This window comes from Lingula anatina, chromosome 7 (assembly GCF_051362555.1).
Source record: "Lingula anatina isolate TDL-2025a chromosome 7, LinAna3.0, whole genome shotgun sequence".
NCBI lineage: Eukaryota > Metazoa > Brachiopoda > Lingulata > Lingulida > Lingulidae > Lingula > Lingula anatina.
This window is the reverse complement of record NC_141773.1, coordinates 2,833,995-2,861,495: the sequence shown is the minus strand read 5'-3', so window position 1 is coordinate 2,861,495 and position 27,501 is coordinate 2,833,995. Positions and strand designations below refer to the sequence as shown.

Genomic DNA, 27,501 nt, shown 5'->3' with positions numbered 1-27,501 from the left:
GGCGAATACTTTAACCTGAGGAGGATAGCAGATTTGGAAGACGCAGATTTGCTTGATAGAAACCCTGTTAATGAAAAATTAAAAAAAAAATTGTTACATGTACCAACTCAAGGGAAAGAACTGCAAAAAAGGTTGGCTTGCAGGAAACATCCTCCCTCTTTCCCCCTTCTCCCCTCTCTCTCTCCCTCACTCTCTCTCTCTCCCTCACTCTCTCTCTCTCCCTCACTCTCTCCCTCCCTCTCTCTCTCTCTGCCTCTCTCTCTGCCTCTCTCTCTCTCTCTCTCTCTGCCTCTCTCTCTCTCTCTCTCTCTCCCTCACTCTCTCCCTCCCTCTCTCTCTCTCTGCCTCTCTCTCTCTGCCTCTCTCTCTCTCTCTCTCTGCTCTCTCTCTCTCTCTCTCTCTGCCTCTCTCTCCCTCTCTCTCTCTCCCTCCCTCTCTCTCTCTCTCTCTCTCTCTCTCTCTCTCTCTCTCTCTCTCTCTCTCTCTCTCTCTCTCTCTCTCTCTGCCTCTCTCTCTCTCTCTCCCTCCCTCTCTCTCTCTCCCTCCCTCTCTCTCTCTCTCTCTCTCTCTCTCATGCACATCCTCACGTATGCACACAAGAGCACGCTCCATTTCAAATTCGACCAACTGCACCTGACTGACCAAGCCCAGGGCGTTTTTGGTGTAAGATCAAGTGCATTCGGTCCTGATATACTTTAATTTCCACGTCCACAAATTAATTGCAACGACAGTGCGCTATCCGCCCAAGCAATCACAAAATATCGATAAGGATTAATCCGGCGTTTTGTTATTACTCTGAACGCCACAGAATACGGGTTGTATGGGGGCCGAAATTGAAACTCCCGCAAGCGGAAAATTATGTCAATATTGTATAGATCAACACGATTGTGACAAATATGTGGGCTTAACAAGTCCAGTTATTTGAAATTTGATTTCACTTTGTTGTCTGATTATTTATATATTATTTAACGGGGTATGTGGTCTTAGTCTACCTGTTACAGAGGTCCGTTTATAAGGTGAAGGTCAGGTAGGGAGAAAGGTCCCTTCCTAATAAAAGGTCACCCTAATCTCAGATATTAACACGCTTGGCCGATTTAAGGCCAAAAGTTAACCACCTGAATATACTGCTTTTAGTTATAACTGTTGAGAGCAACTGCTTTGCTTTTTGTCAGATTCTTTTTCTTAATTTTCAAAGGAAGCGAGTACAAAATTCACTGCTGATGCCCAAATGCCCAGTCCAGTTTTAGATGTGCATAATATACTGTATAATAATATTCTTGGTCATGCTTCTAGAGGTGTCTCTTCACACAATCGTAAAACTGATATATTTATACCTAATTGAAGGGCAGCGTTGTTTAAAACAAGTCAGCATAGTATAGGTAGTGCCAATGATATTAAAAACAACACGGGTGAAACGCTTTTGACATATGTGAGGGGACCGTGAACACTTCATGAGAATCTCAACCTACAGCAATAATCCAGTAGCATTTATTTGAGAAAAACTACAAGCTGCTACCAGTAAACAAAATAAGGCCAAATCAATATCTGATTGTTTCACCTTCTTAATTACTTTCAAATCTATACAGGAAATCGATGCGGTGCAAAAAATCACGGCGCCTTTTATTGTCAATACTGCCTAACGTAAAACTACTACTTTACCGATCTATATAAGTCTATAGCGATTTTGGCCGTTCACGGAACAGGAGAGAGAGAGAGAGAGAGAGCATCAAAAATTTAAAACTTCTACTTTACAGATCTACAAATCTATAGCGACTTTGGCCGTTAACGGACAGGTGAGAGAGAGAGAGAGAGAGAGAGAGAGAGCAGAAAAGAGCAAAAAAGAAAGAGAAAACCAGAAGTTATCGACAATCTCTACAAGTACGTGGGTATTACCTGTAGCACGTTGTAATCAGTTCACTTCCCAACAATTCCACTCGGACATATACCACACAGGGACGTTGCATGCACCTAATCCCCGTGTTTTCCTTTCCTTTGAGAAACTCCAGTCTTAGCTTTTAATACCTGCAGCATGATTTCGCCCCCTTTCCTCGGAACTGTCTTCGAAATGATTCGTCTAAAATATGCCTATCCTAAAATCCTACCTATCTGTGTTTATGTACCGGGTCTATACAGTTTTTCCAGCTCAGCGAAGCCTACATCATGGTTCAAGAAATCCAGAGGAGCTGCTGCAAAGGTGTTCCCTCACCTCTACCTTTGCCGTTTGATATCGACCTCGCAATACTTTGGTCTATATACCTCACCGCATTTACCTTGCGTTGTATACGTGCCGTATAGTATGATCCAATATAAGCAGCCAAGGTATAGACGTGAAAACTCGTCTTCGGAATTTTCTTGACATTTAGTAATTCTTTAATAATCTTTGTGTCAATCTGTCTTCCAATTCGTGACTACGTGATTGCTTTTCAAACTTCTCATCGGCAGTCTTTGATGAAAACAGTTATTTTTACTTTCTTCAACCCGCTCCCCTATATCTTTCTCACTTTGCTATTGTCAACATTTTTATTGTTCATTATCTCTTATTTCGAATTCATTTTCTTTTTCTTTCCACTTAATCACTCTTATTATTTCTTCCTCTTTCAAATATTCATCCATATTCGTCCTATATTTTTAATTATTGCCTTTCAAATTATATCTGTGTTTCCTTACCCAAAACCAAAAAAGTAACATTTTGCAGAGACTCGCGTTTTGCGTATCTCTCTCTCTCTCTCTATTATGCAAATAGACACAAAACATCCACTGACATAAAACCCTCAAACCTATTAAGTCCACATGTTAAATTTCACGAAACACATAACAAATATTGATACAAATCAAGCGACATCTGTTTTTCATTATAGCGAGTAATATATTTTCCTGGTTCGATAACTTTGTGAAAAGACCAAGTAGATATGAAACAGAAATGAAAAACTCAGCTTCTTCGTCTTCTTTAAACCCCCTTAGGCGAAACCAAAAGCCAATGACTCATGTCAAAACTGTTAAAAGCAATATCGAAGGCCTGTTTTAACGATAACGTTAATTGAGTTCTCTACGCCGTCTTGAAACATAAATATCCATTAACATATACCTGGGTTTAAATGCGCATATAAGGCACACCTATACACAAAATAGCTAACCTTAAACATGCCCGCGGTCTTACATATATTTATCTTACGAACGTTTACACCAGTACTGACTTAGCCTACAGTGGAAATAGACCTATTTTCATCACTTAACAACATATTAATACACTTATGTACTGTAGGCCCCTCACACTGCGCATTCACTTCTTCATCTCATGTCAAGCAACCGATGACGTCAAGTAGCTTTTCCTGGTTTAAGTTAGACTGGGTGTGAACAAGGTTTGTAATGTTATGAAGTTGCCCTTTGAATCTCGGTTGTTATTTTTATGCTGGAGAAATGAGCTGGTGTACGTGTTGAATATAATACAAATTTCCGAACTACATGCAAAGTAGGCCGTTACCATGAATAGCCATTATAAGAATGCATTTTCAGTCTACGCGTTACGTTACCTATAGTTAATTAATAACTGTCTATCCAAATTATATGTAGCGTAATATATAAGATATAAAAACACTGAAATATGAAGTCACATTTATCGTGTTTTGTTTTGATCTGAATTTAATATAGTACATAAACTCACAATGTCCGCGACATTCCTATGTCAACCGCCAAGATAAGCAGGCAATTCTTCCAAAGAAGAGAAAGAAGCTTCAGCAAGGCGTTTTGAGCAAGAAAAATGGACACAAAGTGTAGTCAATAAAACATCATTTGTCTGTTTACAGGTTTACAACAGCTACCAATACCTGTGTATCCTCATATGGGGTTCCATTAAGAGGTAGTACAAGAGAAACGAAATAAAAAATCCTCTTAATTATTAAGCGATGTTTGTGTCTAGACAAGCATACATGATTTAACTTCTACTACCTCTGTTTTGCAGATGACTTAATAAATGCGATCACTTTTGAATTACTCTTAATGTGCTGATGCTTAGCATCAGCTGAAATTTACAAAAATGTTTTTAAGCCTGGTTTTTCACAAGGAAAATGACAAGAGAAATGGACGCTACACCTGTAAGTATAGATATACTGTAGTATAGATCTTCCCCTTATGATCTTTTATGTTAGTTCACTAGTAAACTTTTATAAGAAAAACTTACACCTCAGTTAAGAAGATGAACTTAAAACAAGAGAAAAATGCCACATAGTATGCAACCTTTATCGAGACTGACATAGTATGTAGCCTATTGATGTTTACTCGGAGAAGGCCACCTTCATTTCACAAACATATTAAAAAACAAGTAATTCCAGGTAGAAATAAAAACCAAGGAAAGGGCACTAAATCTAAACATCGCCGTGTTTGATATTTGTATCCAGTCAAGGTGTACCTGGCAGATTTCTGCACCTGGAAGTAATATGATTGAAAGGTGATTACCCACGTGCCTATGTCTGTTGAAAATTGCCGGTGGATAACATTGCCAAAAACCAGAGTTCATACACTACGAGTGCTGCCAGGCATGTGCCTCTAAATATTTGAGAAGGTAAATGTATAGTGAACGCGATTTTGATATCAAGTGCATTATAGACTATCCCCCCCCCCCCCGACGCTTTTGAATTTTTAGGTGGGGGGGGGGGGGTACCGTCCTTATGTCAGCATTGAGGGTATCTTTCATGAGTCTGAACCCCACCCCCCACCTCACCCAACCCCCATCCCGGCTCCACCCTGTTCTCTGCACGTGACGTGCATGAAGACTCTTTATACCTCAGTCATTGGACGACATAATGGATGAATACATGTAGCAATATTGACAATCAAGACTCGGGAAGCACTTATTTATACTTTTTAATGAAACGTGATGATTCCATTAAAACAAACCCCTGTCAGAGGAAAAACAACGCATAAACCACAATTACATTAACCATAAATCAGTGCGTTTTTTAAGAAAGCAATTTGAGCCAATTTCCCGGAGTTTGTGGTTTGAAATGAGTCAACATTTAGAAACATTTTTTTGCGTTCGACTCTTCATTAACTTCTTTCACTCCAGCCAAGAAATCTAAGCAAACACCAAAACAACGTCCTGGTGCAGTGAGGGTGCTGGCTTTCCAGAAGAATTAACATGGAGATGAGTTTGTCTTGGGTACTTTTGACCGTTATTTTCCTGTGCGTTGTATCGTTTGTAGGACCCCCCCCCCCCCCGCACCAGCTACCCTCCCCCTCCTACAGTTTGAGAATAACATTCTATTGTCACTGAGTGCGTCAAATAGCCCATGTGTCAGTCACTTTTTTATTACCATATAAGGGCCAATGTTGTTAGTGATTTTTTATTTGGTCTGTGTGTATTTCGTTTCCAAATGTCAAATATAGATTCAGTCGACGAGAGAATGATGTGAAATAAAGAGGCAGTATGCATGCAGGGGGTTCCTATCCTATCAAATGACAAAATCGAAGTTCTTCATTGAAATAGAAATATATTTTAAAAAAACAACATTATGTCAAATCAAAAGAATAGATACGGGCCCATCGCAGTGTAAAATGGGAATCAACTCATTGAATTTCCTGATTAGATCTGCAACATGCGGCACCTCAGGTGGACATTACAACGTGTTTACATATGCTCCACGCTGCCGTATAAGCAACAAGAAAGCTGCAGGTGGACTGAACGTAAACGACACGACTTTCCCACTCGGAGGGATGGTCTTAATTGCAATCAGACAAATGTCAGTTTCTGGGAATCGGACGTATTTTTCTCCGTCCAAAACGATACTAATTTCCTGCAGTAATATTTGCCACTCCAAGAAATGTAAACAACACCGAATAATGTCTATTATCTTTTAAGTAATTTAATCACGGAAACCCTCGGGAAAAACGCTGACACCTCATCGCTAAACTAAAACGTAACTGAAGTCTTTAAAAAGAAATCTTGGAAATAGATTTCATACAGTGGGTTGAATATTGGAAACATCTGTGTATTTTTGGTATCTAGAATTTCCTTGAGGCGCCATCTTGACACGGGTCCAAAGTATGGTTGTACTAGAACTGAGCGTGCCACTCGAAATCACGACCAGTCCTCAGACCAGGGGCGGATTGAGGCCGTCTTCTGGGTCTTCTGGAAGACGGTCAGATTTTCAAGTTTACGGGTATCTAATTTTTTCTGTCAGAAGACGGTCAAAAAAGAGGATGGATCAACAAAGAAAATTTGGAAGACGGTCAGAAAATAGCTCTGGACGTAGTTCAAGGCGAACTCAGTCATCAGAGAGAGAGAGAGAAGGGGGGATAATCCATCAACATGCAGTGAAATCAGAAGGAAACGCAGAAATACTTATGTTAATTAAATATTATTAGAATACAGAATATGATATCAAAGGCCTTCTTGCACTTCGTGCGATATACTTTAGGCTAATTGCAATATAGTGCACTCTGTACCTGTGTAACGTGACAGAGAGTAACCCGAAAGAAAGTCCGCTTCCCATTCATTTGTAGAGGTGAGCCACGCTCTCGATTTGTACCCACTTAGGTCAGGCTAACCCTAACCATTATAACTAAATGAAGGGCGAACTTTCTGTTACACGGTCTCTCAGTTTCGTTACAGTCTGAGAGAGCCACCTAAAGGGAGCTACTGCACTCGAGACGCCCAGGTTAAATAAAATAACTTGTGGATAGCTTGTGAGAGGGAGTAAAAACCTCTTGTATAGCGTAATGCCATGTTAGGACCTCTTTTAATGTATCGGTTCCGACTATATAGCCAAATTAAGCATACCGTTCAATGAAAAATGTGTTACACAAAAATGATCGAACACGGTATAAGATATAAAGCACATGGATCAAAATGACATAACAGTAAAAACAAAGTTTATTGATTTTCAACAACCCTTCGATCTCATCGATCGCGCGGCAGGTGGGGGAGGAACTTAGTCGTGAGATCAATACTAGGAGGACGCAAACAGCTAGTTTTTATTGTCACCGGAAGAGGGCCAGACATTATACAGACATATTGTGTGACAGAGACGCGATTGGATTCGAGATCCAATGTCTCTTTTCACCTGCCGTATCGACCCTTAATGGCTTCGGTATCTGGAGATTCCATGATTGATGACGTCATAGAATTTGCTCATAACATAAAGAGTATAGTTTCCTGTGTCAGATCAATTCTTTAGCCTAGAGAAGCGGTGCTATTAATAACTTGTATTTTCCTAGTTATTTGAAGCCACTATAAAACTGTAACACAAGTTTCCCCGATATAAATGGAGCTCGATATTGGCACGCGTTCTTCTGTTTCAAATTGAATTACGAAGATTCTATTTCGGGAGCGACTAAATCAACATCATCAAAGACATAAAACGGGAATTTGCTAATTGTTTGCATTATGCGTTGATTTTTCCCTCATCACTGTCCTTGAAAAAGGCCGACAGTAATAGAATTTGATTGTGAAGACACTATTATCGTTTTTATAACGCCACGTATCTACGTCATAGGTAGAGTGACACCACTGAAAGGTCGTTCACAAGGCAGGTGGAACAATCACCCGACATGTACATTAGGAAGAGAGTTAATTACCTGAAATTAAGCAAACATGTAAGATAAACGCTGTTCGAAGTTAAATACAAAGCATAAGCAGAGAGAGAGAGGAGAGAGAGAGAGAGAACTGAATAAAAACTGAGAAAAGAATGATGGCAGACTCTACTGTACCATGGACAGCCACGAGCAAAGTTAATAAACGACCCATCGTTTTATATCTCCAAGACTTGTAACGTTTTGAATCATGGTAAGAATCACTGACTGATCTTTTGGAGCAATGCCTAAATGCCTCATATAGGCTAGTGAATGCTTAATCTGTCGTCACGGCGTTTACCTGTGCCTTAAAAACATGCGCTGGGCAAAACTGCTCCTCATATGAGCTGCCAATTTATCCAGGAATTCTCCCTTCTAAAATCAGGAAGTCTATTTTCCCTCACATATTGCACAACTTGCAGGTTATCTTGGGTTAAAAGACATAGCTCTCGTTTTTCAATCTGACTCATTAAGATGCCTTATATATAACATACCCTTCACTGAAACCCCCGCACAGCACTGGCTGTAGCGTTCCTTGCCTCTACTTTCAATATATCAGAGAGTGTCTATATCAAAGTCACTCGACGGGTTTCTTCACCAAAATATTTTTCAGTGAAGAGTTTGTTAATTTTGGGAAGACCAATCCTCGGGTAAACTAAGAGGAGCGTGATTAATCTTTTTTTTTCAAGTGTTATTCGCTTGTTGCAAACGCTTTTAATGACATTTTTCTGTACGATTTCATTGCAAACAGGACCAGGGGAGAATGCAGGAGAAGCAGGGGGTTACGTTTTCCTTTAGCGTCCCGAAAAAGCATGCACGTACTGACATACCGACCGACTGAGAGGAGTCTTTTTTTCATAATATAACCCCCAGACACACACACACACACACACACACACACACTTTTTTGTATGAAAACCCAGGAAACATCAGTGGCGTCGACAGTGCTAGCAACTCTGTGGAAGAATCGCGTTAATCACGATGATACGCAGGGCGATACAAGTCTGAAAACTCATCAAGGTACTTAATATAGCGCCTGCTGCTCCTCCCGGTAAATTGCGTCCCTACCTGAGAGCGTTTCTAAAAGGTCATCGACGTAGGAAAGTAAATGCGATTTGTTGAGTTGAAGGCATGGTTCACGGGGTTAAAATGGATCAGCGTCGCGTTTCCTGGAGTTAAGCTTGGATTAATAGTGAGAAAATTAATATGGATTTTTTAAAGGCGTGGCGCTGTGCATAGTTACACTGTTTCTTCTTTGTGTGGAGGTGCTAGGTGTTGATGTTTCACGTTCCCAGCGCTATATTCATATACAGTGTTGTTTTTCCTATGTTCAAAAACATGTGAAAAACATTTCTTGGAAACGCGATGGCTATTCACGTATGTCCCAACCTTCATTTATATACAACTATTCAACTATTGCTTTAAAAGAAATTTCTCTTAATAATACCATTTGACTCCACGTGTTAGAAATTATATTATGAACACTTTGATGAGGTACAAATTCATCCTAAACATTATCCAGTCTTTCTATCCAAATTTAACTAGATGTCGAGGTAAACGTATTCATCTCATTTGATAGAATATTTAACACCTTTATAATCAAGTTCTGAGAACTAACATTTATGGTCAGTTACTTAACTGGATATCTCGAGCTATTTCTGAACGCTTTTTACAGATAAAAGTAAAAGTACAAGATGAGCACATTAGCGTGGTTTAGCCACCTAAAGCTATCATTTACCTACTGCAAATACAATTTTCGGGCAAAAGGTTTTACCTGAAGAAGAGATATCAGTATACTGGACTGCAAATAACTCTTAGTTTAGGTGCTGTTTTGAAGAAACTATATAATTGAAACATTTTGTATTTAGCTTTAAGCGATAGACCTGCAGTAAGTTCTCATCAAGCTTGCATTCAGATTCCGTATGAAATAATGATAAAATCATAACCCCGCATTCCACGGAATATATCAAACTTAAACATAAACAGCTGGCCAAAGAAACGTAAAACTGTATCACTCAAACAAATGCAAGAGAGAGAGAGAGAGAGAGAGAGAGAGAGAGAGAGAGAGAGAGAGAGAGATAGTCTGTGTGTGTGTGTGTGTGTGTGTGTGTGTGTGTTTATGAGAGAGAGAGTATAGGTAGGGAGTAATGATCTATGATAATGACCACTGCAGTTGGCCACTCGCTGACCTACAGGTAGTGATCTCCCGCAGTCACTGTGCTCTATGGTAGTACGCTCTCCACAGCAGGGATAATTACTTTGGTCTCCTCAGAGGATTACAGGTGCATGCAGGTGCGTTACCTCAGGTATTCAGCCTGGCTGATATACCATGTTTTCGTTTTCGGGGAGAAAAATGACCTCGGCCACCAACATAAAAGTTAATTCTGTGTGTGCATTACTGTATGCTGTAGACCATGGCAAATAGCGATTGAGTCCCTCTCTCTCTCTGTGTTGGGGGGGGGGGGGGGGGTCACAGAGCGCAAACCTCCCACAATACATCATGAGGATATTTTTCATGCATATATGCCGAGTAGATATGCTGGAATTCAGTAGTATTTTTTATTACAAATAAGACACGATTAAGCTGCCCAATCCGTATTGTTTACATCCAAAGACCTTTACACAGAGAAAACACAACACGTTCCCACTTGGACCATAGAAGAAAACAAAATCCAGGCACAATTGAACCATTTACAGTGAAAGATTTCAAATCGACCATTCAATTAAGAAACTGGCCTAGAGACACATTAACTGACGAAGTGTTATTACCGGTTTCCATGACGACGGAACGACATTGGTTGTTCAAGGAAAAATATTACGTATGACTCCGGCCAGTGGTCATTATAAAGCGGATAATTGACCACGGGGACTAATTAGTATGGATAACATCGCGTTGCCATGGTAACAAGTCGAGAGCGCGTGCCGCAGAACACTTCACTTCGCAATTTGAAACAGAACACAGCAAGTCGTTATTGGCCGTCACGAAGAGCATTATGTTGTTGGGTAAATGGAAATAGGCCGATAGATTCCAGAAGTACCATATTTCACCGATAAAGACACCCCCCCCCCCCCCAAGTAGATTGCAGAGTTGCAGTGCGTAAAGATTTCATGTTTCAAATTTGATACTATTTCCTAGAAAAGCGTCTATAGAAATACAAGAGTGTTATCTACTCCGAGGCCAACAGAAACAACTGTAAATGAACTCCCTTGGGTTTCAGATGCATTAATTCCTCACATAAAAGGATTGTTTTACACTAACTCGCTCTCGTGATACATGTGATAGCAAATATGAAATAATACAAAAATTCCCCCAAGAGATAAGGAAGTAATAATGAACAGTAAATTAACTTTACGGCCGATTAATCACGGGATTTTGTCTCCCGGATCTTGCAGATTGATAATTGCAACCTAAACTTAAATCCGTTCCATAACTAAATTATCTTTCCTGATAAATTACCCCCGACTCATCAGAAATTACAAATAATGTCCAATTACATTGTCTTTATGCATGAATATAAAGTTGAGAGAGAGAGAGAGAGAGAGAGAGAGAGAGAGAGAGCTGTCTACAACAGAATCTTCCGTCCTATAACTTCGGATATACGATCTGATGATACATGTAGATGTTTGAGATATACAACAGAGAAGTTTTGATGTTAAAAATCAAGAAAAAAAAAAAAAACAGGAATAAAAAGCACATTGAATATGAAATCTCAAGAATGATGACGACAAACGATTGACTTATCCGTATAAACTTATGGTTGAATCAACGACGAAATTTTACCCAATTGTCAACACATTTTTTGTTTGATTGATTATTGATAAATCCACACAGCTGGGTAGCACGCGGTCTTCACATTCTGATCATTCCCGAGCACGAGGATGAGGAATGAAACTTGTGGGTAAAACTTGTATAAAAACTGCCTTTAAGTCCACATGAATGTCGCATGTAGGCCAAGCAATGTCACAACTGAAAGTCATAGCGCTTTTTTTTACAGTAGGACGGATCGAGCAAACTAGACCGAGGGTTGTTTTGATAATGTCTTTGGAGATACAGTAATATAATGCGAATAACTGAGAGAATTACGTGGTACAAATTTCCTGTCATAGATGAAATTACAGTGTTCGAGATGCTAGGAAAGATACAGGTTAAAGGGTAATGAGTGGGGAAATAATTATAACAAAATAATCCCAATACCAAACATCTCGACGAGCCTCGATCACTTTAGCAATATCAACAAATAACTGAATCATGTTGTTAATAATTGATTTATTTAGTTTTCGATTGGTCAACCTAATATAATATCACGTGCATATTACTCAATCATACGAGTAATAACAGTTACATTGTTTACTTCACTGAGCATGCGCCTTTTGTCGTCGTTGTTCCGGTTATATTAGTAAGGCCGCACGTACTATGAGGGTCTTTTTTTTACACGAGGTTTGTATCTGATAGTACCTTCACAAAATATATAAAAAATGAAATAATCCACAGAGGTTAAAATTAACCTTGAGTATAGTACGACACCGAGGGGTCACGAGCTCATTTCCCCATTACATAATTATCACGCTCGTCTGCACTGAGCAATTTGATCGATTTGGAGCGAATTACAGACATAATAAGCCACATGTATACACGGGAGAGAAATGACTTGTTACAAAGTCACTTAAATATACTCATTGGTACATATAAAAGACGTTGGGTAATCGTTTCTTTGGAAGGTAATAGAATAGATGAGAAAGATTAGAAAGATCTGGAAGTCACAGCTTTGTAACGGTTTACGGAATAGCAATCAAAATCGAAAGAATAAACGAGACAATGCAGAACGTGTTAAGCAAAATGAAACAAAATGGTAAAAAATGCTGCAACAAGCAGACAGAAAAAAATGTATTGGTTACGCAAAGCTCACCGAATTTTATCCACAGTCTTTATGCCACATGTCAACTACTTCGAAAGCAGAAGTGAAAAAAAAACTTCCCGAAACCTTCAGGGTGTATTATGTAGGCCTACATTTTGTTGTCTTTATTCCAGCGAGTGTGAAGATTGCAGTTCTAACTTGGTCGTGCTAGAAGTGTGCACTACCTGAGATGAACAGATCTAAAGGGAGATTTGAATGTTCTTAATCCTATTTCAAGCAAAATGTTCAGGGGTTGATGACGTCAGTTGCAGAGTCACACTGTTTTCAATTTAAAAGGGGTTTGAACGAACCCACTAACGCTACTTGAGTTGCCAATGAGATAGCAGAAAGTTGAAATAACACACGCTGACGTTCTAACCGACACTTTGCAATCTCTGACTCAACGGCACCACTGAAAAACGAGCTATAAACAAGCTGAAGAGGAGATAGCAAATTAATTCTATTGCAGAACCCTAGAATCTGAATCGCAATAAAAATACTACTATGATTCAGCGATGACCAAAACAATTTAGTGTTCGGCACTGTTAAATTTGAACTAATGGAAATAAAAAGGCAATTTCCTCGTGTCTGTAATTTAGAGACTAGTCAGAAATTATCAAAATAACAGTCTGGAATGGTAGACTGGTAACAACTGAAAAGTTCATGTCACTGGTAGTCAGTGTGAAAAAAAAAAGACTCTCGTCAAGGACTATAACCAAAACTTGACACACATCCACCCTCTAAATGTAGCCTTCGGTTAACCAGGCGTATTTAAATAAGCCACCAATACTTCGGTACTCGGCACAGCGTGCCTAGTTACGAAGATGAGTAGCGTTCCAGGTGATACAGTAACATAACAAAACATAATATATCGTAACGCATACAGGCACGGGCTCAGAGCTGACCTTGTATACTAACAGCCGATACCCAGAAAATATGACCTGGATTTAGAAGCCTGATTTTATCAAACAGATTAGATATATTCTGCATTTATCGTATACAAAAATGAGAACACGTATTTTCGTCCTGAGTATCGCAGCATGCCTATCAACGAAAACATTCTCACCAAAAAAGTAGCGCCTGATTCGAAACCCTGTGTTTCTCGGATAGTTTAGAACCAGCAAGATATTTCGGGCAGTAGGAAACATTTATAACACAGTATGCTTAGATAAAGAGCAAAATAACCCACGGCAAATATATGAGGCGTTTGTAGCACCCTGAGACACATGCGAGTGAGCTAGATGTCTTCATCAGGAAAATCTCTGTATTACATAAATTGGGTTCGTCGTTTTAAATATCATAAGCTACAATACTGGCCCTCAGATAATGATTATGATGATGATAGGATAATAATAATGATGATAATTAGTGTAAGTAACATAAAACTGGAAACTATTCATAAAAAAATCCCAAATGTGTATGAATCCTGCAATTTCTCTTTAATATGGGAAAACGGGTAAGATACATTTGCCTAAGAGATACAATTAAGGCCAACTGGTCATTAAGAAAGCATTGATTTCTATAAAGCTTCATTTGAACCATGACCAGCTTTATAAAATGTTTTCATATTTCATACGATACACGCAGCAGTTAAATTAATACAGAGCGTTGTTAGATTCCAGTTTGGCAGAACAATTTTATGCGGGTTATACATTATTCGCGAAGAAGCGTCCTTGATTTAGCACTCCCTAACTGCTATATTAAACCTCTGCGGTAAAAAAATCTACCAGTATGGATTGCAGTCGTGTTTTACTATTGGTGTGCAATATTGCTACATTTCTGGGATTACTCTGGCAGACGGACAAAGAAGCACCTTGGCGCCCTGAGCCATTTTCTACACAGTTTTGGAACATAATACTGGAACATATGTTATACCTGCCGAGGTGGAAGTTTGTCTGGGTATATGTTACCGTGAGTGCGGGCGTTGTGGGTGTGTGTTTGGGTTACGCATTGGTGTGCGTGATTTCACAAGATTTCACCAGCTCCGCAACCCCCCCCCCCGTTCCCCTGTAACATCCTCATTCCATCCAAGGGTATACTTTGGGGTAGTAAACATTGTCGAATCTTGCTTCATACCGTAGATTGTCTCAGCCTTTTGATACGTACAGTGCCTACCGTGTATGCTGTAACTAAGCTCAATATCTCAATATCTGATACAGCGGATTTTCCAAGCAATGCTCGATAATGTTTCAACGTGCATGCTGTCTTCAAGCATCATTGATTAATCTCGTAGCATGCGATAAGGGGGATGAATAAACAGCCCCCAGCGTTTTCGAAATAAAAATCTCTTCTAGAAGCCTTCCAGGATAGGTGTAGAATCTATTCTCATAAATATAAGTGTTCTTCTATATTTGTCCTTAAGTTAAATTTGATCTGCTAGTTGTTATGAAGAAGTATATATGTACAAGTCCCTCTCTCTCTCCCTCCCTCCCTCTCTCTCTCTCTCTCTCTCTCTCTCTGTGTGTGTTTACTTCAGAGAAGACAGTGATATAATATTATTTTCCAATTTTTCGTATTATCCGTGCTATATAGAAAAAATTGCGTTCTCTAATAATTGCCGACATCCAGCTACTCATCATTCCTAATACATGTATGATATGGCGCTGGAGAAAAGGGACCTCTTGTAGTTAGAGGGAAAATTTTGAAAAATTAGCGTAATTTAGAGCATTTAGAAGTGTATGCAACATTTATTTGAAGGAGGGGACGCGTATTTTATAGTCAGATGGAAGGGTTGGGGTTGGGGTGAGGGGCGGGGTTGAGGTGGAGGACAAGACCCCGCCCCCCTTTTCCAGGACCCTTATCTGTAGGTGCCATAAATGAACTCAAATTTTAAAAACAGAGACTCTCATCCCTCATAGGTCATAATACATGAAAATGTGGATCTGCCAAGTTCACGTTTATGTAGCACGTGCAGTGCGTGCCAGGCAAAAATCATTGATCACAGGATTTTAACGATCCATAGCACCATGCGGACATGCGTAAATATAAACACTACAAAATTTGGCTATTGGATTTTAACTGTATCAAATGTTATATGAGACGTCATCGTTGTCCCTCTACAATGAATAATCTATTAATTGTGTAATCGAAGTTTGCAAAGGTGTGTCCTTTTTTTCATGAAAATACGTCTGGGTCTGACAGTACCCGGTACGCAAGAAAGCAACAAGACCATAGAATTAAAAGCAAATACTGAAAAGCTATTGGGAATAACATGTACACTGCGATGTTAACGTTTTAATATTTCATTCAACCCTGTGGTAAAACGCACATGTAGAAGGGTGACATTGGGGTATTTCTAATTGCTCACCTTTCTCGGGAAATACAGCTCTTATTCCTGGAGCTTGAACAGCGTCCCCATGTGTAAACTAACGCTGGCTTCACCTGGATCACTCGGATCACGTTGCCAAAGCACTCCTCACGAAGTAATCTCGTCAGGTCTCTGAACTTCCTAGGCGCTCGTCTTAATCATTTCCCGGTTTTCCTAGAAATTGTGACACCTCACCTCACATCACGTAGGTGAAAACGCGTTACTTTAATTCTCCATGTTGGAAATGTATGTATGTATACTCTGGCTAGCGTTAGTGCATCAGCAAGCAGCAGTGTTGCTGGTGTGATCTAAATAGAAACTATTAAGTGCGTCTGAAGCATAATCTATCGTGCGTATTGATCATTTATGTTTGCCACAGCTGAGTATATTGGGTTTGCGCATGCGTGTTACGTCACCACGCATGATTTCACTGCGCCCAGGTATTGATCTGGGCATGTGTCAAAGTGCCTTATCGAAGTCGCCTCTTCTCTCTCTATCTCTCTCTCTCTCTCTCTCTCTCATGTCAACTACCAAGTAATTTCTGGGCAAATAGGCCTCGGGGGTATTTAGAGGATCAGGTATATGGCTCAATGCAAAGACTGATTATAAAATGCACGTGCATCTGATTTTGCAAAATTTCAAGCAAAGCACAGCGATGTCTATGCTGGCTTTTAGCTATTATATGTAACAATAAAATCTCATGCACATCCCACGATGTCTATGCTGGCTTTTACCTATTATCTGTAACAATATAAATAATGCTTAGTGTGCTGCAAAAACATTTATGTCCTACCTGTAGTTGTTGATTTCGCTTTAAGGTTTTAAGGGCAAAGTATCTGTGTAGTAGGCCTAAATGTGTTGGGGCGACTATAAAGTAAAACACAATCAAAACAATAATGAAGATTTCTGGTGATTGGATCAACCACTGTAATCTAAATGTGAGTGTGAGTGTGTGCGCGTGCGTGTGCGTGCGTGTGTGCAAGTGCGCGCGCGCGTGTTTGAGAGAGGCACGAATTGTGAAAAGAAAATTAAGACAAGGTTCATGGAATATAAAGCATTTTCGCGCAATACATTTTCTATAGTTCTTTACTGCTTTGGGAGATAATAATAATACATTAATTATAAATAATAATAATAATTATTATTATTATTTTATTAGGCCTATTATATACAGTTTTTGCTGAATTCATACCCCTGGCTGGAAAGAATCATTAGCGCATATGGGCCATGTATGGTCGCATCTTTCGCAACCTGGGTTTGAGAGACGATTGGAAACTAACTTCTATCATCAGTATATCTCAGTCGCTTTGTTTGTCTGTCAAAATTCAGGACGTGTTGGCATGGGGCAATTTTAACGAAATTTCTCAAACTTGCTGTGATATTTCACGACCAATTGCCATACAGTATACACGAATCTCAAATAAACCGCCTATATGCGTGCAAATGTATATGCTTTGCCGCAAAAGCATATCCCTGTGTTTGGGTCGTCTACTCCCACAACTTTCATTTTGTACGCACGGCAGTGGTATATCTAATCTGACAGAATCTAAATTTATCATCTTGATTGACTGCACGAAAAAGGCCACCCCCACTGTTTGCTTAAGAATCTATATATGTGCGTGATGATGGTATTAATATCGTTATCAATAAATATTTAATGTCTCTGAAACAAAGGTGAGCAGAAAGGGTCGTGAAATTACAATGAGTGCATTTTTGTGGCAGAAATGAGCGCTGAGACATGCGTAGGAAGTCCGGTGGGGTAGCTGAGGGGGGTGTGGCCTCCGTGAAAATTACACGCAAATGAGTGTTAAATTGCTTTTCGGCACCAAAAACAGGGCGATTTGACGAGGGAATTCATTCTCACCCAGCAAACATGTCACGTTCAGATCGCGTGGCTAGCACGTTGCAAAGTGCTAGCCACGTGGTCTGAACGTGAAGTGTTTGCAGGGCAGATGATTGAATTTCGCTAATGTGTAATTTGACAAAAAATAATAACATAACAAATTAAAGAGAGAGAGAGAGAGAGAGAGAGAGAGAGAGAGAGCTTGTAATTAGGCAAGCCGCAGAAATGGACTCTTCTCCCCACAGGCTTGAGGTGGTTTAGAGGTTTCGAATTTCTAGATTGGACACATGATGGATCCAAGTGACCTCTTTTCTTCAATTTTGAGAACAAATTTTCGGTGGACAAAAATCTGTGCAAAAATCCACAAAGTGCAGAAATGTACACATGAATTGTCAGAGAAATGTCTATGAAAATTTACTGAAAAAATCTCCCTGGAAGGGAGCAGTAAAATCTGCTGTGGCGTTTTGCGACAGACAGAATGAGTCGTCTGGTCGGTGAGACTGCTGAGATCTATTCTGGCAATCAAAAAGTATTGCCGTTTTCCAAAACAATCCTGGAAACCAGAATCTAGTGTCGTTTTTCAAAAGCGATTTTGACAACCAGTTACTAGTGTCGTCTTTTTCATATGAGGAGAGCCTAGAAAGCTATTGACGAAAAATGGTTTTGGGAACCAGAAAACAGTGTCGTTTTTCATAATACGATTCTGAGACTCATTTATAAGAGGGAAACTAGAGTAGACGCAGGGAGAGACGATAGGCGATCAGTGGCAAACGGCACCAAGGCATCCTTCACCGTGGACGCTAGGCTGGCTGTAACAGTTTCTACTCGCCGTGTGCGGAGACCGGAAAAAAAAAAAAAAAAAAAAAAAAGGCGATCGGTGTAACGTGACAGAGAGTTCCCCATGATAGAGAGTCCGCTTATCATTCATATGTAGGCACAGGTAAGCCTTGCCCTAGATTTTGACCCACTTAGGTCAGGCTAACCCTAACCATTATAACTAAATGAGCGGACTTTCTGTTACACGGACCTTAAGTTTTGTTACACCGGCTACCTTCACCGTAACGGTCTCGGGAGGTCAATGCAACCGCCGATCGGTGTCCTTCTGGGCAGGGCTTTTCTGCAGAGGCCATAGGGTCACTGTTATTGTTCAGTCTATAGTACAACTGGTTATTGTGAAAAGACAATGAGTTGACACTGGTCAATTATTTGGGGATCGTTTGCATTGCCTTATCCACGAATGCAACTATAAGGACAAAATAGTCAGAATGTGGTCAGTATTGCAATAGGTGAGCTGACCAAGCACACCCACTACACTTCATTTGCAACAGGGCCTTGACTTACACAAATATACAGTTTTTGCTGGGCTACTCCCTTGAATGTGTGAAAATCTGATGTTTGGGACAAAGTCATGCAGTAGTTTAGAGGAATGCAGTGGCAGAATCTGACGTGGATTTAGCTTATGCAGGCAGAATATGAAATATTTATGTAAAAATGGAATACGATTGATTATATTCCTACAGTTGCATGCATATATCATGTTGCTTTCTCAACTTAATAGAAACTTGCAATTTAGTGACGGGTAGTAAGTGATCAGTTGAAGTAGATGGTGATCAGACAAACCTAGTTTCAACCCCATGTCATTTAACCTTTCAAAATTGTTGCATGCTGAACATTACATATTTACAATTAGTTTTAATTTTTTCTTTTAGTTCCACGGCAGGGCTAGGGAGATTCAATAATAGCTTGTGTCTCAACATGAATGTCGATTTAATGACAAATAAATACATATATGAAAACCACATCAATTCTACACAACTCAAACACCTGCCTAATTTTGACCACTTCTTTTTATTATTCTTATAATTTTGCCATATAAATAAACTCCCCTTGATTGCATGGACTTATTCACTAGTCTTAACACAATTTTTGCAAACATTTTTCACTCATGCAGATTATTTGGTTCCCTGTTTCACATAATATGTATACAATTTAACATCACCTTACCATCAGGTATAGGTAAGCTTTAATACCCTTTGAAAATAACCCGGGTGCAAAATTACTGTTATATTAATTCATCAAATGGAAAATACTGTGATAAATCCATTGAAATGTTCACATAATCTCAGTTTCTTTTATCACATCCAGATGTGTTGATTGAAAGTCTCATCATTATACAGTCAAATATAAGATGGCCGTGTGTAGGTTTTTATGAACTTCTTAATGAACAACGGAGATATAGTTAGGCTTCAATCACATGCAATGTCTATTTTCTAAATTCTATTTTCTATTCGCGGTATGTCTTATGATCACGGTCTGTGCCCCGAATATCCTGCGGCGTAATTACTGGCAGCGCGAGCCAGTTACTATAAGTTACTATAAGTAACTGGCTCATGCTGCCAGTAATTACGTGGCGGGATATTCAGGGCACAGACCGTGATCATAAGACATACCGCGAATAGAAAATAGATTTTTAGAAAATAGACATTCCATGTGAACGAAGCCTTAATGTTTTAGAAAAAATTGCATATCTCCCTTATTTCAGATTAGCAGGGCCTGTATTTTCTATTAAATCCCCTTTACCTTCTTCTCCTTCTACTCCTCGTAGGGCTCACTCCCAAAGAAACTATAGTTTTACCTAGATACATCCAACTCCATGGGGACTCTCGCTGAATGCAACCAGATTAACACACATCCTCTCATTTCAACATACTTGTATAATCACCTGCTTTTCTGTATTGTAATTAAGGGCAGGAGGCATTTATCTTACTGCATTCAGCAGGAGTCCCTACAGAGTGGGATTTATCTATGCAGAATGATAGTTTCACTGGGAATGAGCCCTTTGGCGGAGTTTGTTGAGTGTCGAGAACAAAAGACCTGGATATGGCTAACCTTCCATATCTACACACCACACACTAGACAAGATCCAAAGCCCTCTACCAGCTGCACCTTGTAACTATCCCAGCAAATTTCATATCATTCTGCTACTTGAATTCAAGGATCTCTGGTAGAGAACAAAATTTCTCCATGTTTGGGTCTTTTCTTCTCGGCATCCTTATGTGTTGTGGTATAAGTCATGTACACCACTCGTCAGCTAGGCCCATGTGACATCCACTCGTGCCTCGCATTTGTGTAAATCACATGCACCTCCCTGACTGGTGTTGTTTCATCCCCTCTTTACATCTCCTCCCACCCTCGTCTCAGTTCAAGTCTTGTTCCTTGGTGTAAGAAGTTACTAGGAACTTTGTAGAGCATTGTATCTGTTGCCCAATTCCAGCTGGGGTCCTTTACTGGAGGAGTCTTCTGTCTGTTTACCGCCCATTTTCACCTTGGTAAAGTCTCGTGCTGGGGCCTCCCTGCATTTTTATAGAATAGTGAGATTAATAATGAGATAAAATAGAACAACATTAAATAACTTGTTTTAAATTAGGGCCACCACAGACTAATGTTTGCTGGGCCCCAAGTTTAAACAAACAGATTAATCAAATTAAAAAAATCTTACGATAATCAATGTAGGCTGTATACACATTTTATCTCACTTGGGCTGATTAGAGACATCTATATCATACACTTTCAGTTATTCCAGATAAAAAAATAACACTCATTCAGAAAAAAAGTCCTCCTTGTTGAAAATCCACCCTCCATTACCTGGCCGGAGGTGCTTCACCACCAAGTGTAGGAAAATCTTCTTCACTTCTTAAATTTGGTGCTTCTTTCTTTTTTCTCCTCTGTGCTGCTAGAGAGACTGGTGTGATGACTGGACCGGCGGCAGCTGATCCCCGCAGGCTAGGCGGAACATATTTCATTGGTTTGGCAGGCTCTGAGGGGGACTTCTCTTCAGGCTCTGGTTCTGGCTCTGGAACGGGTTCTGGAGTCACTGGCTGAGCTGTAAGAATACAAGTGTATCTTATTTTAGAAGAGGTGTTACAGGTGTTAGAAGAGGTGTCATGTGGTCAAGTTCACAGTACAGCAGTCTAATTTGGTTCACCTAACCAAAAATATTCTGTATTCTTCACTTTGAGGTTTTGCATTGGCAGGGGTATCAAACTGCATTGTGGGAATATTGCGGGTAGGCCTGAACAAAACAGCCCTAAACTAACCAGCTAACTAGCTCACACTGCTGTCACCAGTTAAGCCATGTACAATCTTCTAACTGATCAGTAATTTCTTCCAATATGACAAAAAACTGCAGTGCTTCAAATAGCAGAAATGACAGGTTTTATGATAAGTTTTAACAATAGAGCAATTGCCACGCATGTGCATTATCAAAAAATCTAGTTGGTCCTCTGGCTTTTCAAGCAGTCTTGACTGGTCAAGGGGAGAGGGGGGGGCAGTTTCCCCATGTCTGCCTACTAATTACCTGGCCTGAAATATTACCCCCCCCCCCCCAAACTGTCCATATCTTTCAAGCCCCCCCTCCCATTACAAACTTATCAAGCCATTTGCCCTGTTATATTATACACTCATGGGGCCGCTCTACTGCATATCCTCATTACCTGGCCCTCCACTGCTGTCGGGTTGTGTTCTGTTCCAGGGTCCAGCACTTCCTTCTCGTCTCTCACTGGGTTCTCCATCCTCGTCCTCCTCCTGTTCCTCCTCCTCCTGTTTACCTGCTTCCTCTTCTTCTCTAGAAACAAGAGACAACAACAACAGTTTTGAATGCTTTTAACTAAGGGCCCATTCAGAATAGGGAACAAAGTAGTCTGAGGGTCAAATGTGGCTGACCCACTTGAATACTTCCCCATGGGATATCTATTCAGTGTCTATTAGCGGATAAGACGGCAAGCTTTGTAGTGGGCCGCCATGATATTTGACCCTTGGACTAGTTGGACCCTATTATGAATGGGGCCTAGGGGTTCATTCCCAATGGAGCCATAGTTCTAGGTAGATCAATCAAACACTCTGGGGTCTCTTGCTGAATGCAATAAGATTAACATGCATCATCTCGTTCCCGACATACTTATCTATCCACCAGTTTTTCTGCATTCTACTCTACACCAGGTGGCAGTGTGCTAATATGTTTATCTGATTGCATACAGCAAGAGTTCCTGCTTGGGTTGGAATGATCCACGTAAAAAGATTATGTGCACTTTAAGGAATATTATGTCTTCATCTCAATCCATAAAGATAACAACAGACCAGTATAAGGAATGCAGATAAAATCAAATTCTGATACTTACGTATGTTGTAAAATACCAGATTCAGAACAAACTGACATTGCAGATTCACTATGAGAGGCAAGTTCTATTTGATGGACACGAATTTAACCACACAGGTTCCCAATGAATGCATTTCGTGTGTATTGGTATTGATTTTACTGGATAACAAGGAAGATAATTTCATTGACAATATTGAAAGTAACATTGCTACACAACTGAGCTTTTGTTTGCTTTAGTGCACATGAGCAAACTCTGGGACATTACATACATTTACCTTGTTATTTGTAATTCTTTTATCCTGAGTCCTGATAAATCCTTTTCTTCTTCATTTACATAATCTATCCATTCTTCATCTTCCTGGAAAGTAAATAAAAAATTGAAGTCTTCCGCACCCCTTTCTAATGCACTTGTTTAAAATGTTAAACAGTCCGTCTCAATTTTCTTGTAGGCCTGCTGACTCATTCACTAGGCCTAAAGGTATAAGAATATACTGGCTGAAAGCAGTGACAGTTACCAATGACTGTGCATTTATTGAGTGGCTTGAAAAATGTTGCTTATTTCAATCACTAACTTCAACAGTTGACAAGCTTTTGTATTGAAATATTGCACATATTTTTGATATATTACTTTTGGTCAACCTTGAAAATTTAAGTGTTAAAATAAAACAGTTCAAATATTTTCATCAAATAAAATACAATTATCAAAACACACACAGTCATCCGTAAGATATCACAAAGGCTTCCAAAAAGTACTTTTTTACTTAATATTTTTATTTTTTGTTGTGCCAAAACTAAAGAAAGTGTGATGACATTTTCAGCATTTATAAAAAACAACACTTTCCTTAAATATCAATTTTACATCTTCACAACTGTTGAAGGTATTGAGCTTTAACATTGGTAACTTTTTTTATCTAACTGACTGATAAGATCCTTTATTTCTTACATTTTAGTCAATTATATTACAAGCCCAGTTTCAGTTTGACAGGCAGTTGTCAAGGGGTCCCGTGTTAATGTTCCAGACTGATAACATACTCCTTATTATCTATTACAAAGTCACAAATAGTTACCACAATAATGACCATATCTATCTTAGCCCTGAATAAATCAAAGGCTGATAAGCAGACCACGCCCACTTTATCAGCATTTGGTCTTTAAGGTTTTCAATATTGTAAAGATCGAAAAATAATAAGAAAAACAATACATTCAGTCACTGAGATAAGCTGTCCAATCTACCGGCATTCTACCTCTAGCTACTTATAGAAGAATCAACCCCTCTCTGCAATATTCTATCTTTAGCACAATGGTTATGTAAGTAGGTACTTTTTAGAGCCTGATAAGGTTCTATAGTTACAAATTTAACAATTTCTCGCTCTTTTATCAACACTGTATTTGGTGAAGGGTTCAGGTAAAAATTCTAAAACTGATAATGAGCCGATTAGATATATGATAAAACGCAATAGATCCATGAGCCATAGAGATAGTTTCAGCGCTCAGTCTACCATATGCCGAGGATAAAAAAAGCTCCCACTCCAAAATCAGACAAACATCTGGCAAAATATACATTAATGCAATGACCTTTGTTGTTTTTAGACGTTGAAATTAAAACGGATAAACCAACCTTATTTTCGTTCTTGTCGCCTCCTTCTGCTGATTCTTGCTTCTTTTTCTTCTTTTTTAGCTTTTTCAACGACGTTTCCTCTTGTTGTCGATCGAGCAATTCATCCGGTGTCAATTTTGACTTCGATTTCTTCTTTGTCTTATCTTTTTTGGCAAAGAAATCGTCAAGGCTTGCCTCAGTCATTCTGCCTGTTTCGTTCAACCAGACAAAGTTAATTCCCAGTGCCTTATTTCTTACACTTTAGTCTAAAATTATGTCTTTATGGATCCACATTGAGCATGCCCGGAAATGACTGTTGCGCAAGCGCTTCTTCGAAGCTAGATGGCGCTGCTCATTAACAAGATAGTCCAATAGGATTTTTTTTTATCTCTCATCATAAAATAGTTTGAACATGAGATGAAAGAGAAAACAGAAACTGGAGATGAATATTGTGGCTGTTGGGAATAGAAATGAAAGTTGTATCTTTAATTTGGCGTGACAGCACAGATGGCGCTATCAATAATAACTGTGACGTCATGCATATTGATCTACATTTCCAGAATCAATACAACAAAGGACAGGCAGATAACAATAACCGATATTTTTGGAGAGAGAGATTTCCGTGATGCATGAATAACTTATTTAACACAGACTACATCAGAAAAAAGGCTGTTGCAGACGGGTGGAAAGTGACCAAAGAAATCTTCGAAAGAGGCTAATTATGAAATTGTTTTAAACCATAGTGATTGTTATATTCTACTTTTTTACATAGACTCAATCAGTTTCATCTATGTCAGTCTGCATGTCGCACCTTTTTTAAACGCATAAGTCTCACAAATTATAGTCATTTTAATCATGAGGATTACTAGATGTTTTTGTCAAATTGCAAAAAAAGCCATCAAAGTTGTTAATGTCAGCGAATCTGCTAATTACATTGAAAAATATGGAAAATCAAACCCGACAGCACTCACGTTAAAGGGATACGTAAAATTCGGTGAGTGAATCTTCCTTTCTCTTTCCTTTTCTTTCTTCCTTTCTTTCTTTCTTTCTTTCTTAGATATTTCCCTATATTTATATTTATATTTGTATATTTAACTATTTACTCATGTATGTATTATTTTGTTTTACTCGCATATTTTTCTTTCATTCACTTATGACACTACTGCGAGCCGACAAATCGATCCTCATCTTTACGAAAACACGGGCAATATATTGCTTGCAAAATATAATACATTATTATTATTATCATATTGTAACCCCACCCCTTCTAAGTCTTATCTAAACGTGTGTCCTAATTCACCTCCAACCTCATCTTTACCTCCGCTAAGGAGGTTGTTTTCACCCCTGTTTGTTTGTCATCAAAATAAATTAAAAAGTTATGGATGAATTTCGATGGAATTTTCAGGGTAGGTCAGAAATGGGCTAACTTAGAAGTGATTAGTTTTTGGTGGTGATCTGGATCAATAATCAATCAATAATCAAAAATCAAAAAACTAAGTTAAAGACCGATTTTGATGTAATTTTCAAGAACTGTCAGAAGTGGGCCAGGAACAGACGATCAGTTTTTGGTGGTGATCAAGATCAATAATCAATAATCATAAATAAAAAAAGCTAAATCATTATAGAATGAAAATTTAGGGGTGAAATGGCATTGGATGGAGACTTTGCTGCCTTGGCGGAGGTCTGCGCTCTCTGAGTGCTTTTCTAGTATCTTAATATATTTACAAGCAAAGAAGTAGGCCTACAATGCGTACTTGTGGCATTTTTTACTGCAATAAGGACCAGCACTGTTTATTGTAGGCCTATATATATAGATAACCGTGTTTATGGCACAGTTTAACGCAAGAGATAAGTGTACAATGTAAATACAGACTTGACATTTAATATGGAATATTTTTTCTAAATCATTATTCATCAGTTATTTTCCTATTTTGCAGACTGATAAGTGAAAATAAGGTTCAAAATCGTGTTTTAATAACTTTTGATAAAATGTTCCATATCATTGCGACATCAGTTCTTTAATTGACTTCGCCAGTGAAGCAAACAAAAATGCATTGCCAATTTTAAGTCATACGACAACCATTGAAAGCGATATTTTGGATCTCCATATCTTCCAAATTATCGTCTTTAAAAGAGTTATACGACCCACAAAGGACCCTCATGTCAGTGTCTAGTCACAGTAACAGTCGCTGCTATGCCTGACCTTATCTTCCTGCTACCAGAGCTTTTAAGAGGCAAGGCATTTCTTGTGATAGGTTTTTTTAGAATTTAATCTGGAATAAAATTCCAGTCAACGGTTAAAACTTGTCCAATTTGGTTCAGTTTTGTTGTAGGACATGCAGGCCGTTGATTCGGCGACTATTGACCGAACCATATATTGTCGAAGTGGTTCAAATATGGCGATTTTGATGACCAAGGTAGCTGCTTATTCATTTGGTTCTGTTAGTTATCTGCTATAAAAAGTTCTCTGTGTGAACCAGCAATCTGATCGTGCTACCTAAAACTGTTCCTAATGTGCTCCCTATCAAAAGATAGTCAAGTGGTTCCCAGATTATTCCTTCATTTGATCTGGTTCAGGTTTTCATCAATGACCTCCATTGGTGTTTTGGCACCAATGTGGTATCAACTCCTAATATTGACGCTGTCAATGGCCCTAGTCACTTCAGAAGCGGCACACACCTTGTCGTAGGCCTCTTCAGGATGTCTGTAAACGCTTTTTTGACCAATTTGGCGGTACAGGTGAAATCTGACCTCAATAAAGAAAACAACGCGATTTCAGTGTTCTACCCAGAAACGGTCATGGTCCCAAATTCATTAGAGAAACAGACTACGCTGTTTTGCTGTTTACAGTGGCTTCCCCAGAGGTCACCTAATATCCTAACCTGCTGAAACCATTTTGGTCTTTGCTTAGCTCCTTGAAAAACGCGTTTTGGTGACAATTTGCCCTTCATTTAAAACGGACTAGGTGGTTTTGGTTTAATTGTAGCAGCATTTCCTGAAGGACATTGAGTCCTGTATCCTGGTGGTAAGATATCGATACATTGGACGTGTTGACTGTGTTGGTACATAACCCTGGACATTACTCTATGAAACTGTGCGGACAGTTCCGTTTGGGGCAATAATCTGTCTGGCAATGTC

At 39.2% G+C, this 27,501-nt stretch overlaps 2 protein-coding genes across 4 annotated transcripts in view; both read right to left on the bottom strand.

Annotated features, from left to right (window-relative positions):
* The window catches only part of LOC106165746 (uncharacterized), a 30,199-nt gene extending 14,071 nt beyond the window's left edge, over positions 1-16,128 (bottom strand). The window contains exon 1 of one of the 3 annotated variants that reach the window (XM_087017736.1): positions 15,769-16,128. The gene's annotated coding sequence lies outside the window, so the exon portion shown is untranslated. The other 2 variants (XM_013544078.2, XM_013544077.2) reach the window with 2 other exon arrangements.
* A 3,923-nt stretch (positions 16,129-20,051) lies between these two features.
* Positions 20,052-24,696, bottom strand: LOC106165776 (protein CDV3 homolog). Its single transcript, XM_013544136.2, has 5 exons — positions 24,385-24,696; positions 23,042-23,124; positions 22,105-22,235; positions 21,257-21,494; positions 20,052-20,964 (listed from the first exon to the last, which is right to left on the bottom strand). The coding sequence occupies exons 1-5, from the start codon at positions 24,565-24,567 to the stop codon at positions 20,844-20,846; spliced, it is 756 nt and encodes a 251-aa protein (XP_013399590.2). The 5' UTR covers positions 24,568-24,696; the 3' UTR covers positions 20,052-20,843.
* Between the last annotated feature and the right edge of the window lie 2,805 nt (positions 24,697-27,501).